Consider the following 14,346-nt stretch of genomic DNA (forward strand, 5'->3'; position numbering starts at 1 on the left):
ATGTACCCTGACCGTGAATTGAACTGGTGACCTTTCGCTTTGTGGGATGATGTACAACCAACTGAGACACACCGGTCAGGGCAAGAATTATTTCTTTTTTTAAATTACCACCTACAGCAAACCTGACATTTCAGTGTTCTCACAGGCAAGTGTGATCTAGAATGTGATTAACTAAATTAACAACATGCTTGTCATTATTAATAATCACATAGTGTCACTTACCTTATTTTCAGTCTAATCTTGTTCACGACTTCGTCTATGTTTGCCAGAGACTACAATAAAGAAGGAAAAGTGCCAGCTATTATTTCACTTCCTGGAATTCCTCTTTTACAGGGAAATGATGAGCTTCAATGGCTATTTATGACATCTCAGAAAATTTAATCATAAAATATGATCCAATATTTACTTCTTCTTTTTTTTTAAAGTATAGTAATAGTTGGCAGCTACTGCAAAAATCCAACCTGGTATCTATTTTTTGTAAATAAAGTTTTATTGGAACACAGCCATGCCCATTCATTTATCTGTTCTCTATATTGGCTTTAAGGTAAGTTGAGTAATTGCAACAGAGATGGACTGGTCCACAAATCCTAAAATATTTACTGTCTAGCCCCTTATAGAAAGTTTGCCTGACCCCTAGTATATATAATCATGAAAAAAATCATACAACAAATATAGCAATGGGAATGAATGAATTTACATACAACAGCACAGATAAACCTTACTAACATAATATTGTACACAACACAAAAAAAGCCAGACAACAAGAGCATATACTGTAGAGTGTCATTCATAGAGTTAAAAAATGAGTGAAACTATTCTCTCATGTTGGGAGCCAAGATGGTGGTTATCTTTCGGGGAGATAAAGAGATGTTTTATTTCCTGATCTGGGTGGTGGTTATGTGGTTGAATTCATTTTGTGAAAATTCATCAAGCTGTACATTTATGATCTGTACACTCTTCAACATTATACTTACATAAATAAATAAATAAATAAATAAGTAATCTTTTGTGTACAGGTCCACTACAAAAAAAGTCTGCAAGGATAAATACCTGTAATCTACACTAGTAGCTGGAATCTATGAAATCAGTAGCAGTAGTTGTAATCTATGAAAAGGAAGAATTTTGCCCTGGTTGGTGTGGCTCAGTGGACTGAGTGCCGGCCTGCAAACCAAAGGGACGCCAGTTCAATTCCCAGTCAGCACACATGCCTGGGTTGTAGCCCAGGTCCGCAGTGGAGAGCACACGAGGCAATCACACACTGATGTTTCTCTCCTTCTCTTTCTCTCTTCCCCTCTCTTTAAAAATAAATAATTAAATTTTTTTTTAAAGGAAGAATTTAAAATTTTTTTTCTTTTTGTCTGAATATTTTCTAACTGCTCTATATTGACCATACATTGCTATCATAAATATAATAAAGTTTTTTCTGTTTTTAAGACAATGACTATATCCTGGCTGGCGTAGCTCAGTGGATTGAGCTCGGGCTGTGAACCAAAGTGTCGCAGGTTCGATTCCCAGCCAGGGTACATGCCTGGGTTGCAGGCCACAGCCCCCAGCAACCGCACATTGATGTTTCTCTCTCTCTCTCTCTCTCTCTCTCTCTCTCTCTCTCTCTCTCTCTCTCTCTCTCCTTCCCTCTCTAAAAATAAATGAATAAAATCTTTAAAAAAAAGACAATGACTATAAAAACAAATGGACTATTTCCAACTTCAGCATGCAAAAAATATGAGGAAATGGTGCCCCCTAATGGAATACAGATGGTACAATTTTACAACACCATTTTCACTCAAGTTTTAAAAATGTCATTTTATAAGTCCTCTTTCTTTTGCCAACAGATATATTATCTGAAAAAGAATTGAGGGTGATGTAAGAGCTGTGCTTATAAAATACTACCAGCAACCTGCACAGGCAGGAGAGGCCCAGGAGCCTGCCAGGAGCAGGCCTGCTAAGGAAATCAGGTCACAAGTGTCTAAGACGTCAGATGGGGCCACTCACATCTCGTCTACTGTCCTGACAAAGCCAGTGATTACTCAGAATTGTCAGAAATCCAAGAACAGATGGAGGTAAAGCTAAACCTCAGAAAATAGAAGTTATTTCAACTGAGGAATCCTCTGCCACGTCTGTCATTTCAAAACACCTCTGTGGTAACAGGACCTGAGTTGTCACAGGACCTGGGTTTGGCAAACCTCTGCCACTAACAAACTTGCTGTGTATCTACAGGGCAAGCCATCTAACCTCTCTGAGTTTTTATTTCCTCATATGCAAAACAGGCATATCTCTATTGGAACCTATTCATTTTTAAAAAATTAATTTTGGTATTTAAAGAAAAACTATTTTAAAATGTTAATATTTGGGAATTAGGATGAAGGGCAGCCATGAATTCTTTGTACTATTCTTGCATCTTTTCTAAAAATGGGAAATTATATCAAAAAGTAAACATTGTAATCTATTTTATTTATTGACTTTAAGAAAAAGAGAAAGGGAGGGAGGAAGAGAGAGGGAGGGAAGAGGGAAGAGAGAAAGAGAAACATCACTTCGTTTTCCACCTACTTATGCACTCATTGGTTGATTCTTGTATGTGCCCTGACCAGGGATTAAACCCACAACCTTGGCATATGGGGACAATGTTCTAACCAACTGAGCTTGCTGACCAGGTCTGTAATCTATTTTAAACCAGTAAAACACATACATGACCAAAAATTCAAATAGGAAAGGGCAGATAGTGAAAAGCAAGGCTTCCTCTCCCCAGTCCTGCGTGTCCACCTCTCAGTTCTCCTCCCCAGAGGCAAGGGCTCTGGGCCAGTTTCTTTTGCACACCCTCAGAGATGTCTGTATATTTCAGGTACATCCACAACTTACATCCCCTTCTTTATATAAATGCACATTGTCTTGCACCATGCTTTTGCCACTCAAGAATGTAACTTGAAGGTCATTCCACATTGGTAAATATTGATTTTTGGTGGTACAGTAACCATTCCTTAAATTTAATGTTCCTTAGACACGAAGGTGTTGCTTGCACCATAACAATTTTTCTCAAAAGAATAATTCAAAGTATATTATGGCTTCAGGTGTTCAACTGCATTTAAAAAACCAAACACCTGGGAATGATCTAAATGGCCATCAACAGAAAAGTTAAATACATTAGGCCACATATATTCAATGGCCTTTATGCCACTACCAAAGACACTGGGTAGGGAGGCTCTGAAATAATAAATGTCACTTATGATAACATGCTAACTAAGGGAGAACACTTAAAAATATCAAGTACCCCATGAATAAAGATTTTAAAAGACCAGAAAAAATACTCTAAAATTACAGCGTTTGGCTAGATGTTTGGTGGACCCATGGGTGACCACTTGCTCTTTATCTTCCAGATTTTTTAAATTTACCTATTGATTTTTTTGGTGGGGGGTAGGGAGAAAAAGAAAGAGAAACATCAACTTGTTATTCCACTTATTTATCCATTCATTGGTTGCTTCTTGTATATGCCCTGACCAGGGATCAAACCCACAACCTTAGCATATCAGGACAAAGCTCTAAGAACTGAGATACCCAGCCAGAGTTATCTTCCAGATTTTCTACTGAGGAAGCAAAAGGGAACAGGTGCTAACATTGAATGTGGATCTGTTATGCAATACTCTTCTAGACATTTTACAAAAATGATTTCCCTTAATCCTCTACAACATACGAGGCATGCTCTTTCCCTGTAAAAGGACAGATGCTTTACCCAAGATCATGGATGCTGTATTTGGGTGAGGTCTGTCTGACTCCTGGGTCTCTGCTCTTTTTCACTCTATCATGCTAGCTCTAATACAATGGTTGTTGACCTAGTTTTTCTGCACCCCAATACACCTGAGCACTACAACACACTCCCTGCTATTAGCTCAGTGCCTCACCACGGCAGTGACGCTCACTGGGAAAACGCCCCACAAGAATCCAGACTGGCCACCCTGGGCGGAGGCCATACAGCTCCTCTTTGAGAATCACTCATCTAGTTCTGTTGTAATGTGGTTGTTCAGTGTGAATTCCATCACTTAAAAATGTCTTAACTACTGACAAGTATTTTCTGATTCTAATGGCAATTCTTGTTGATTACAGGAAATACATAAAATCACTGTCATCCCCAGCAGAATATAATCACCATTAGCATTTGGGTATATTACCTTCTATGCAAATATTATATGGCTTTTTAAAAAATTAAGCTGATATGATAAGTAATTTAGCATCTTATTTTTTTCTCTTAAAAATGTGGATACAGAGCATTTGGGGGATCACTGAAATTTCTGTATAAAAATTCTCTATGACTCTTTTTTTGAAGTTCTTTATATTAGTGTTTATTTTTAAAATTTCATCTAGTTTCCTTAATCAAACCCCTAATAAAAACATGACAACGGTTATCTCCAGTTTTCCACTAGGAGACAATAAACCCGGCTACTCTTCAGAACCACCCAGGGAGCCCTGTTACATTCAGAAACCGGAGTTCCACACACATGGACCCGGCCAGTCAGAAACATCAGGGATCCGTTCCAGGCCACAGTCCTGCCTCCAGGCAGTCCCCTTGCCCCCCCCCCCACACACACACACACGCGTGCGCACAGTAATTGCCACTCAATAAAAACACATACATATCCTCCTCCTTGGAGGGCCACTAAATTTATGCTTGATATACTGGCATCTACTTTAAATACTCTGAACTAATAATTCACAAGTATTTGATGCAGGTCCATGAGGCACATAGATGGGTTTGCCAAGATAGAGCAATAACTGAAAGAAATTATAAACCATGCCGCTACTTTCTATTACCTGTCCTTAAGACCCATGGGAATCTGGGTTGGAAGGTGAACTGCTAAGTGTAAACCTGGGGTTGGGGAAATAAAGGTAACCCTGGGTCGTAAACTCTCGGCGTCACCTAAGAAACTCCACTACATATTATCACACACATGGGGGCAATAGTAAAACAGGGCATAGAACTACACCTGCAGAACAGCCAATGTCTCGTGCTGCCCTCAGTAGTTTAAAGGCAAATGCACACAGAAACCTATCAGTAAGATGTGAGAGCCTGGTGGTTTCCCACATAGCTTTCAAATCTAACACATACTTTTGTTTTGGTGGGTCAGCAATCTTGATAGGGTGGAGTAAATGAAATATTTTCATGGTTAAAACTATCTTTATATCAGTTGTTCCCAAATTTCTATGTCCAGCTAATTCCCAGAATTCCTTTTTCTTAGAAAAGGATGAGCTCTAAAGGCTATCTGTGAAATCTCATAAAACACAATCACACAGCAGGATGCCAAGCTTTCCCACTTTATTTTAAAAAATGAACATGTCCATTAGAAAAAGCTGAAAAGAATCTACACCAAGACAGTCACAACCATGGGGATTATGAGCTTCAGATTCACATACTATCCGACTACTTCTTTCTACCTGGATGGCTCAAATATGTTCCAACTGAGCTCACCTATACACCCTACTCATAGCCTACTTACCACTGAAACCTGTTTCTCCTCCTTACTCCCAATATGGGGTAAAGGTGCCAACAACCACTCCGCCTGCCAGACCAGAAAGCAAAGTTCAAAGTCCTTCCTTTGGCCTATAATGCACAGCTTCAATGTCATTTTCTGATGGAAGCCTCTTGGGATCCCTCAGACCAAGTAAGGTCCTGTGTGCTCGGCTTTCACAGGATTCAGCATGTTTCCTTCATGGCAACGCTATCACATTTCAGCGGAGCATTCTCTGTCTCTGTGCCTCATTATTCTCATCATAAAACACGCATGTAGACAAAGTGGAGAATTTATTGTTGTTAAGTGTTTATAACAGTGTCTGGTGCATAGTAAGCATCCAATAAATATAAACTATGGTTATAGTTGTACTAGAAGTTCGAACTCCTCTGAGAGCAAGTACCAAATAATTAATAGTTACACAAACAAGTCATTGAAAGTCATAGTAATTTACTTATAACTGATAAAGGTGTAATCATTATCTATTAAGGGAGACTGGAAACTCTGTATTGGGAAGGAGCGCATTTGCCTTGTTCACCCCTCTAGCTGCAGGTTTCTTACAGGGGTAGGCAGAGGAGGTAATTTATGTTGAGTAAATTAGAGAATTTTAGGTTCTACTACCTCAGAATTCTGTGTCTTCTGCCTCCTAAACAGCTCTCGGGTCTTGTTCTGTCCATCCCAGTCTCTATTCAAGCTCTCAGTGTCCCTCTTGAGGATCTTGTAACTGGTCTGCGAACTGGCCTTCCTGCCGCCAGTTCTACCTCTCCGCAGTTCACCCTCCACATTGTCGCCAGATAGAACTTTTAAAATGTGAACGTGATGCAGTCCTCACCCTGACGAGAGTCCTTCAGTAAACAGCCACTGCCTGGAGTAACAGCCTCCAGGAGAAGGTGTGTGCCTCTCTAAGGGGTCTGCAATAATACCCATTATGGTGTGAGAAGAAAATATTAAGACCTCTGTTTTCACTCTTTATTTATATAGCAAACAGTACTAAAACCTAATATATTTAAGATTGGTGCTAGGATATGTGTGTAATATTTTGAGGGCACAGGCTTAAGACTCAGCCCAGTAAAAATCAGGGGTATGGAAAATATTTAAGGGCACAATTTCTAATATGTTCACTCTACAAAGAATTTCACTCTAACACAGTAACAGTATTTGGTATTAGCTCCTCTGACCCGCAAATGGTTACAATGAAGTTCAGTTTGAATCACTCCTTGTTCATCGAGGCCCCTTGGATTCTATAGTATAACACACCGATCATAACCGCACGAAGAGCCAGAAGCCACTGAAATTACTCACTTGCTCCGTGGGGAACAGGGTGTTGATATACTCCACAGCATTGAAATCTGCTCGATCTAGAGGGTCCTGGCTCGGAAACACCTATATAAAGATAGATTAGAAATCACTGTCATATTCCTGTCTTGTTTCACGTGTTATTTCTTTCCTCCCTACTGGAAGGTAAATTCTATTTATAAGATTTGACATACAACAGATGCTCAGTAAAATATCTATTAAAGTAAATCTTTAATTTTCACCAACATCTGTAATTTTAACATCTTGGATCTTGGTGCAACCAACAAAATGTGCAACAGTGGAAAGTTCCACAGTAGTCAACAAAATCCCAATGACAAGGAAAAATAAATGTGCACTGGCAAATCAGATTAAACCAGCTGGTGACATGGTTGTATTGAGAAAGTCTTAATTATAAGCCCTGGCTGGTGTAGGTCAGTGGACTGAGCGTGGGCTGTGAACCAAGGGGTTACTGGTTCTGTTCCCAGTCAGGGCACATGCCTGGGTTGTGGGCTAGGTCCCCAGTGGGGGCCACATGAGAGACAACCACACATTGATGTTTTTCTTCCTCTTTCCCTCCCTTTTCCTTCCCTTTTCTGTAAATATAAATAAAATCTTAAAAATAAAAAAGTCTTGCTAACAGACCTATGCACTATGTCTCAAAGAGGGCTCAGCAATAGAATTCACTACGCACTGAAGCAATGTCTATGTTTCCAATAATGTCAGGGGATGAAGAGCCGGTGGTCAGGAGCTATCTCTAACAAATAAAGGAATGCTGCCTCCTGAGAAACATAGCTAACCCCCTTCAACTGCAACTTGAACAAGGTGGATTATAAAGGTAGTCAAGAGAGACCTTGGGTAGTGGATTTCACCAGCTCAATATTGTGATTTTGGCTAGCAAATTCTTTTCTGATGTCTGCTTATTAGATAAACCTGTGCTACAGCTCAGTCTTAATTGTAAAAATATGCTCTTCTAAAATCCTTGTCAAACAATAACTGACTGTATGATTTGTTTCTTCCACTAGAGCCCACAAGGTCCAAAGAACAAATGTCTTTTCCTGGCACATGGAGGTGAGTGGGGAGCAGTGCTGCCTGAGAACAATAACCTTTGCCCAGTGGGCTGCCGTCCCCGGGATGTACCAAGTGAGCTCTGAATGGGCAATCCAACCACTCCTAGAAAAACACACATCCAAAAATCTATAAGTGGGACAATGCAAATAAATGGCTTAGTACAGTGGCAGACCCACAGTAAGTGTTAATGTTCAATAAATATTAACTATTAGTAAATATATTACATAAGTAACATTAAGTAATAGTAATGTTTTACTTTGAATGTGGCATAACCCCCTTTTCTTAAATCATATTCCTGCCAATTCTTTTGAGAGAGATCTTCTCCCTTTATCAGGAGCAATACCCTCTACGAGGGTCTAAATCAACGATCTTCAACTTTTTCATCTCATGGCACACATAAACCAATTACTAAAATTCTGTGGCACACCAAAATATATATATTTTGCCAATCTGACAAAAAATAGGTATAATTTTGACGCATTCACACTACACAGTTATTGTGTTGGCTGATGTCATTTTTTAATTCGAAAATTTAAGGAAAAAGAGATCAATGTCCTTGACCAAATAGTCAGGTATTGCATGTTTTAAAAATTCTTGCCGCACACTATGGAAAATCACTGGTCTAAGTTACTATTTCTAATATCATTACTCTTTCAAAACATTCAATGAACTGGAAAAGAGAATTTAGTCAACTAAGGAGTCCCTGCAGGGAAAGGCAGCCTCTTGGAATATTCTTCAACCTAAACTAAACTAATCAACAGCAGAAATTCTCAACCATCTAAGTGTGGTAAAGGGGTCCTTGTCCAACCTTTTCTCCTCCGCTCTGCGATCCGCTTCGGAAATTAAAGTTACACCCTCCCCTCAATTCAGAGTCATGCACAAGGAGCTAGACTGAGATTCGCGAGCAGCGGCACACCAGCCTGATAAATAAATGAACAGCTCTAAACCTGTCCCCTCAAATCTGAGGTTGCAACCCATGAGGTCCCACCTTCCAGGTTCATCCTTTCGGGCAGCACAGCTTCTATGCCCAAACGCACCAGGATGCCCATTCTCCAAAGACAATCAAGGCCTAGTAAAGGCTCTCACCCTTCCCTAGATTCAGAAACCCCTTCCCACCACCACCTCCCCGCCCCCCCCCCCAAACATTTCCTTTCCCTTCGGTGCCTGTCTCCCACTCCCCTGTCCAAAAACCACTTCGGTCCCACGCCACCCCAGGTCCCACCCCCAGAGCTGCCCGGTCCTCCGCACTCTCCTCCCCTGAGGGGGCGGAACACTCACCTGTTCTATGGCGAGCTGCACATCTGGTGTGAGCTGCAGCACGGCTTCCAGCTCCTCCACGAACTCCAGCTCCTCCTCCTCCATCATCCCGCTGCACAGCTCCCTCCGGATGCACACCCCAACCGGGGTCGGGCCTTCTGAAGTCACCCAAGCCTCAGAACAGCAACTCCCCGGCTGCAGCGCTCAAGCAAGCCTTAGCTCTGTCAGCTAGCCGGGAGCTTCCGGAAGCCGGGCACTTCCGGGATCCGGGGCACTCTGGGATAGCGGAGGATTGACCTCTGCTAGCCCGGAGGAGGCAATTCTGTCCTGTCCCTGGAGTCTTCCGGGACAGCCCTGTAGTCGGCGTCCTCTACCTGACCCCTCAGCTCTCCTTAAGATGGTGGGGGCCTTCATCACCTCGCCGAAGGGCCATGACATTGGGGAGGGCCTGGCCGTCCCTGCAGGACTCCCCAGTGAGAGGGAGCCCCAGCACCGTTGCAACCGACCGACAGCAACCCTCACGGGCCGGGCCGCGAAGCCGGCGATCCTTCAGCTCCCAGGGCCCCCTTGGTCAGTGGCAGTAGGTGTCCCCCTGCCATCGGGGGAGAAATGATCCCAGCTGGTAAGTGGCGATGTTGCCAAAGACAACATGTAGGATGAAACAGCGTCCACTTTCGGAGTTCAGTTCTCCTTGTGTCAAGCCTCTAGGCAGAGATTTCTAGGGGTGTCCACAGCTTCCTCCTTGGGGTACGGGGGGGGGGGGGGAGATCCGGCCAGGCGCTGGGGAAATGTTTACTTTCTGAGACTCTGAATACCTGGAGTTTAAGTCCCATTCCACAACTGATAAGCAGTGTAAGTAATCTTGAACAAATTGCTCCACCTGCTTCCCCTGCAAGGATATGATGAGAGTTAGATATAAAAAGCACTATGCAAATTTAAGCTCGTAATACAGGTAATATTAGGGTGTTTATTTCTTATGCACCACAAAGAAGAAGACACTAGATCACCCTGTGGAACCACTTTTTCTCCAGACATAAAACAACGAGGAAATTGCAGCCCAAGGTAGAGCTGTTTTGCCAGTTAAATGTGCAACTCCGTGATGGAAGAGTCCCTGGCTCCTCTGAGCCCTTTTTTTAAAATTTTTTTTAAATTTTATCAAAGTTATAGTAAAGAAAAGATAGCAACATAATTTCTAACAAAAAGGAAGGCTTAAAATAAAATAGATTATTGATTCATAAAATCATAGCTTTTAGAAAATTCTTTAGTGATGTTGAAAAATGTGCATAAAATATTTCAGAAAGCAAAATGTACAGCATTGTCCCAGTTTATGTGTCTGTGTATTCTGTGCCTATAAAAATGATAGCAAAGAACTAGTACTCTCCTGCAGGTGATGGAACATCTGTTCTTTGTACATTTCCCCAAAATGTCTACAATGAGCCTGTAGTACTTTTATAATCAGGATTCCTTTTTTTTTTAAAAAGGAAAAGGTAACAATATCTACCTGTCTTAGAGTGTTCTTCATTTTTTACATTAAGAAATAGTTACATACAGTACAGTTCACCCATTTAGTTTATAATGATGTGATTTTTGATACCTGTGTATGGCCATGTAGCCACCATCACTAGCAAGTCCTAGGACAGTTCCATCATCCCCCCCTTAATTCCCTCATGCCTCACGGCAACCACTGGCCTGATTTCTGTCCCAACAGTTTGACTTTTCCAGAGTGTTATGTAAATGGAAATATACATATGTCACCTTTTGAGTCTGGCTTCTTTCACTTAGCATAATGCATTTGTGTTTCATCCATGCTATTGCATGTATCAGTCGTTCATTTCTTTTTGCTGAGTGGTGCTCCACTATATGGATATACCACAATTTGCTCATTCATCCCCTGGCTGAAGGATATTAGGGTTGTTTCCAGTTTTGAACAAAGATGAATAAAGCTGCTATAAACACTCATGTGCAGGTTTTTGTGTATATAAGTTTTAATTTCACTTGGGTAAATACCTAGAAGTAGGATTGCTGGGTCATGTGATGAGTCTGTGTGTAACGTTATAAGAAACTGGTAAACATTTCCCCAAGTAGCTGTATCATTTTTTGCATTGCTACCAGCAATGCATGAGAGTTCTGGTTGTTCAGAGTTTACATTTAATGATCATAACAACTAACATTTCATAGCCCTTACTATATGCCAGGCACAATGCTCAGCATGCATTGTCTCTTTTAATCTGCATGGCACTTCTGTGGTTGGTAGTTATTATCACTATCCCCATGAACAGATGAAAAAATGGAGATGTAGTTAAAAATGAAGTGAAAACCTTGCCCATTTATTGAATGAGTGAACAAATGTTCCTGCTGGGGCTAGGAACTGGGCTAGGTGCTGGGAAATGATCAATCAGCAGAACAGACCAAGGGCCTGCCTCCAAGGAGCTATATCCATGTATGAAAAGGGTATTCATACAAGTAAACACATAATGGTGATAGGTCTCATGAAAGACAAGTAAAGCATATCTCGAGAAACTATAGTGATAGAGTGTTCTGACTGGTCAGGAAAGGCTTCTCTGAGGAAGTGATTTTTAAGCAGAAGGAAAGGGTGGAGATGGGCAGTAGAGGGTGACACGTGAAAGGAATGGAATATGCAAAAGCCGTGAGGATGGAAGAAGTTGGCCAGGGTGACGGGACTTTGAAAGCCAAGGGAGAAGTGCTACAAGAAGAGGCTGGAGAAACAGGCAGTGCCAGATAGTGGAGGCTTGTGGAGGTCATGGAAGGCCTTTGAAGGATTGTAGGCAGAGGAGTGATGTGACCAGGTTCACCGTGCCCATCGTCAGCCCTAGGCCCCCCACTTTTGTTTTCTGTTTCTGGGCAGCCTGCATTGCCGTGGAGGGTCACGTCACCGGGGTGGCCATCTCCAGTAGAAATTCTTGCTCCCAGTTTCCACTGATTGTCCTTTTACACATCCACTGTCACGTCTTAACTGCATTCCCCCTCTGACCCAAAACCTTTCCCTACTCAAAAGCTCTCAACTCCATCATGTTTTCCCTTTCTCCCCTTTGTAGATAAGATACTAATAATGAAAGTAAGTTACACAGTACAAAAAGTGTGGGAGTATAAAAGAGGAGAGATATAGGTAGATACTATGTTTTAAAAACCCACAGTAATGCCCTGGCTGGTATGACTCAGGTGGATTGAGCCTGCAAACCGATAGGTCACAATTGGATTCCTCCTCAGGGCATATGCCTGAGTTGTGGGTCAGGTCCCCAGCTGGGGGCGTGTGAGAGGCAACTGATCGATGTATCTCTCGCACATCGATATTTGTCTCCCTCTCTCTCTCCCTCCCTTCCCCTCTCTCTAAAAATATAAATAAAATCTTTTTAAAAACTGCATTAAAATAAGTTATAACAACCTAGACTGCTTTGTTTATGATGAGCAAAAGAGGGAAATATCAGTAGAAGGGGGAAGCCTGAAAAGACAGATCATACAATTAAATAAAATGTGGAAGCTTACAGATGTGAGAAATTTGGGTACAAAAATAGCATATGATATTCTCTCAAATGAGCTGGGCTTTTTCTTTTTAAACAATTTCCTGTTATACTGTGGAACAGGGTAAAGCTGATGACAAAGTATCACAGAAAATGTAATTCCTACCTTAAAATTTCACCAAATGAGGTATAAATTCAGCCCCTAATACTTATACACACACACACACACACAAACCCTGAAGACCCTATCCATTAATACCAGGTGATGGTAAAGGATGGGCTGGAAAAGAAGTATATAACAGGCTGTAGAGGAGGCATGGGGCACATCTCTGAGATTCGCAGCATCCCAAAATGAGGAATTCATAACGTTTCTCATTGTGCCAAAAAAAATAGGATGAGATATTAAGTCGTTTCAAAACAGCCTTTGTTAATGAAATCCAGTAGATCTCTAAATTTCATGCACCTCTGTCAATTTAGTGTTCTTTTTCTAAATCTGTTAAAATGAATCTCCAATATCCTGTTATATTTGTAACTAGTTTCATTTTTTGTGGAGTACTAGAATGTATCAAGTAGACATGGTGCAGAGTATGTTATAAGATCCAGACACTGCGCTATAGTGACCTCCCCTCTCTGTAGTGACCTCCGAAAGAGCTGGGCGTTTTGTGAAACTTCCTGTAAAATACTGCGGATGCCTGGCATACCTGGTCCTCGAGCCAGCAGCACAGCCCCTCCTGCCAGCCCTGTGATAACCAAAAATACCCTTCCAAATTCCCTCGGGCCCCCAAGGACTGTCAGGCACTGCCACACTTTAGATCCTCTCCCAGGCCAATTTATAGTGGAGGAATGTACTTTAATTTCTACATGAAATTCTGTTCAAAATGTTTTCTTAGTGCTACTTGATGGGCCGTTTTTAGTACCTGGCTTTTCATGATGACAGGTTCTTTGCTGTCTTTTATCTCTGACTTTTCTGAATACCCTGGACCCTGGCATTTGTTCCTGACTGACATTTGTATCATTCTGAATGTTTCCATATCCTGGACACCCAGTTTTGTTTCGATTGGTACTCTGGTTCTCTGTGCACGCTCAGTCTTGTTAAACAGATCATAATCTCCAGCTAGCTTCAGTAGCTTCCCTGTTCCCACGGTCATAGCTCAGGCATTCAGTCCTGTGTATGTGCTAGCTCCCAGATGATTTCAAATTAGACCCCTTCCCCATTGGCTACATTGGGCTCATACCCAGTAATTCCTTTACTTAACTTAACAGAGTAGTCAATATATAGGGCAAGCTGACAACTCCTTTTGTGCAAATCTTACAACAAATACAAAAACACTTGTTTTATAAAACTGCCATTAACTAGTACAATCATTAGACTGTAACTACCATTACTTCATTGTTTCTGACATCCTTAAGTCTCTCACAATGCCACTGACCCAGCCAGCCCTGTGCTCTGCTTTCTTGGACTCCACTTCTTCCTGCTGAGTTCTGTTGCATTTCCTGAACTAGATCTTCCGCCTCTCCTCTTCTCTCGTCTATACCAGTCCTTCTTAATCCTTTTTGAATCTGGATCCCTTGGAGGAGGGAAAGAAAAATATACATTTGCACAACATTTTGCATGCAGATTTAAGGTGGAGGATCCCATTATTTCTTAAACTTTTTAAAAAACCCACGCCTCCTTCGGCTAAACATGAAAATCTTACGACAACCCTCCTACACATGGCGTTCTGATAAGAGATCTGATCCTCATCCCTCCA

At 41.5% G+C, this 14,346-nt stretch overlaps 1 protein-coding gene across 1 annotated transcript in view; it reads right to left on the reverse strand.

The window, feature by feature from the left end:
* The window catches only part of VPS53 (VPS53 subunit of GARP complex), a 133,256-nt gene extending 123,875 nt beyond the window's left edge, over window positions 1-9,381 (reverse strand). The window contains exons 1-3 of the mRNA XM_045837337.1: window positions 9,138-9,381; window positions 6,798-6,878; window positions 223-272 (exon numbers count right to left, since the gene is read on the reverse strand). Of these exons, the coding sequence (XP_045693293.1) occupies window positions 223-272; window positions 6,798-6,878; window positions 9,138-9,224 (218 nt within the window). The 5' untranslated portion in view covers window positions 9,225-9,381. The remainder of the gene's footprint in view (window positions 1-222; window positions 273-6,797; window positions 6,879-9,137) is intronic.
* Between the last annotated feature and the right edge of the window lie 4,965 nt (window positions 9,382-14,346).

This window comes from Phyllostomus hastatus, unplaced genomic scaffold (genome assembly GCF_019186645.2).
Source record: "Phyllostomus hastatus isolate PE091 unplaced genomic scaffold, TTU_PhHast_1.1 phas_contig_210, whole genome shotgun sequence".
Classification (NCBI taxonomy): domain Eukaryota; kingdom Metazoa; phylum Chordata; class Mammalia; order Chiroptera; family Phyllostomidae; genus Phyllostomus; species Phyllostomus hastatus.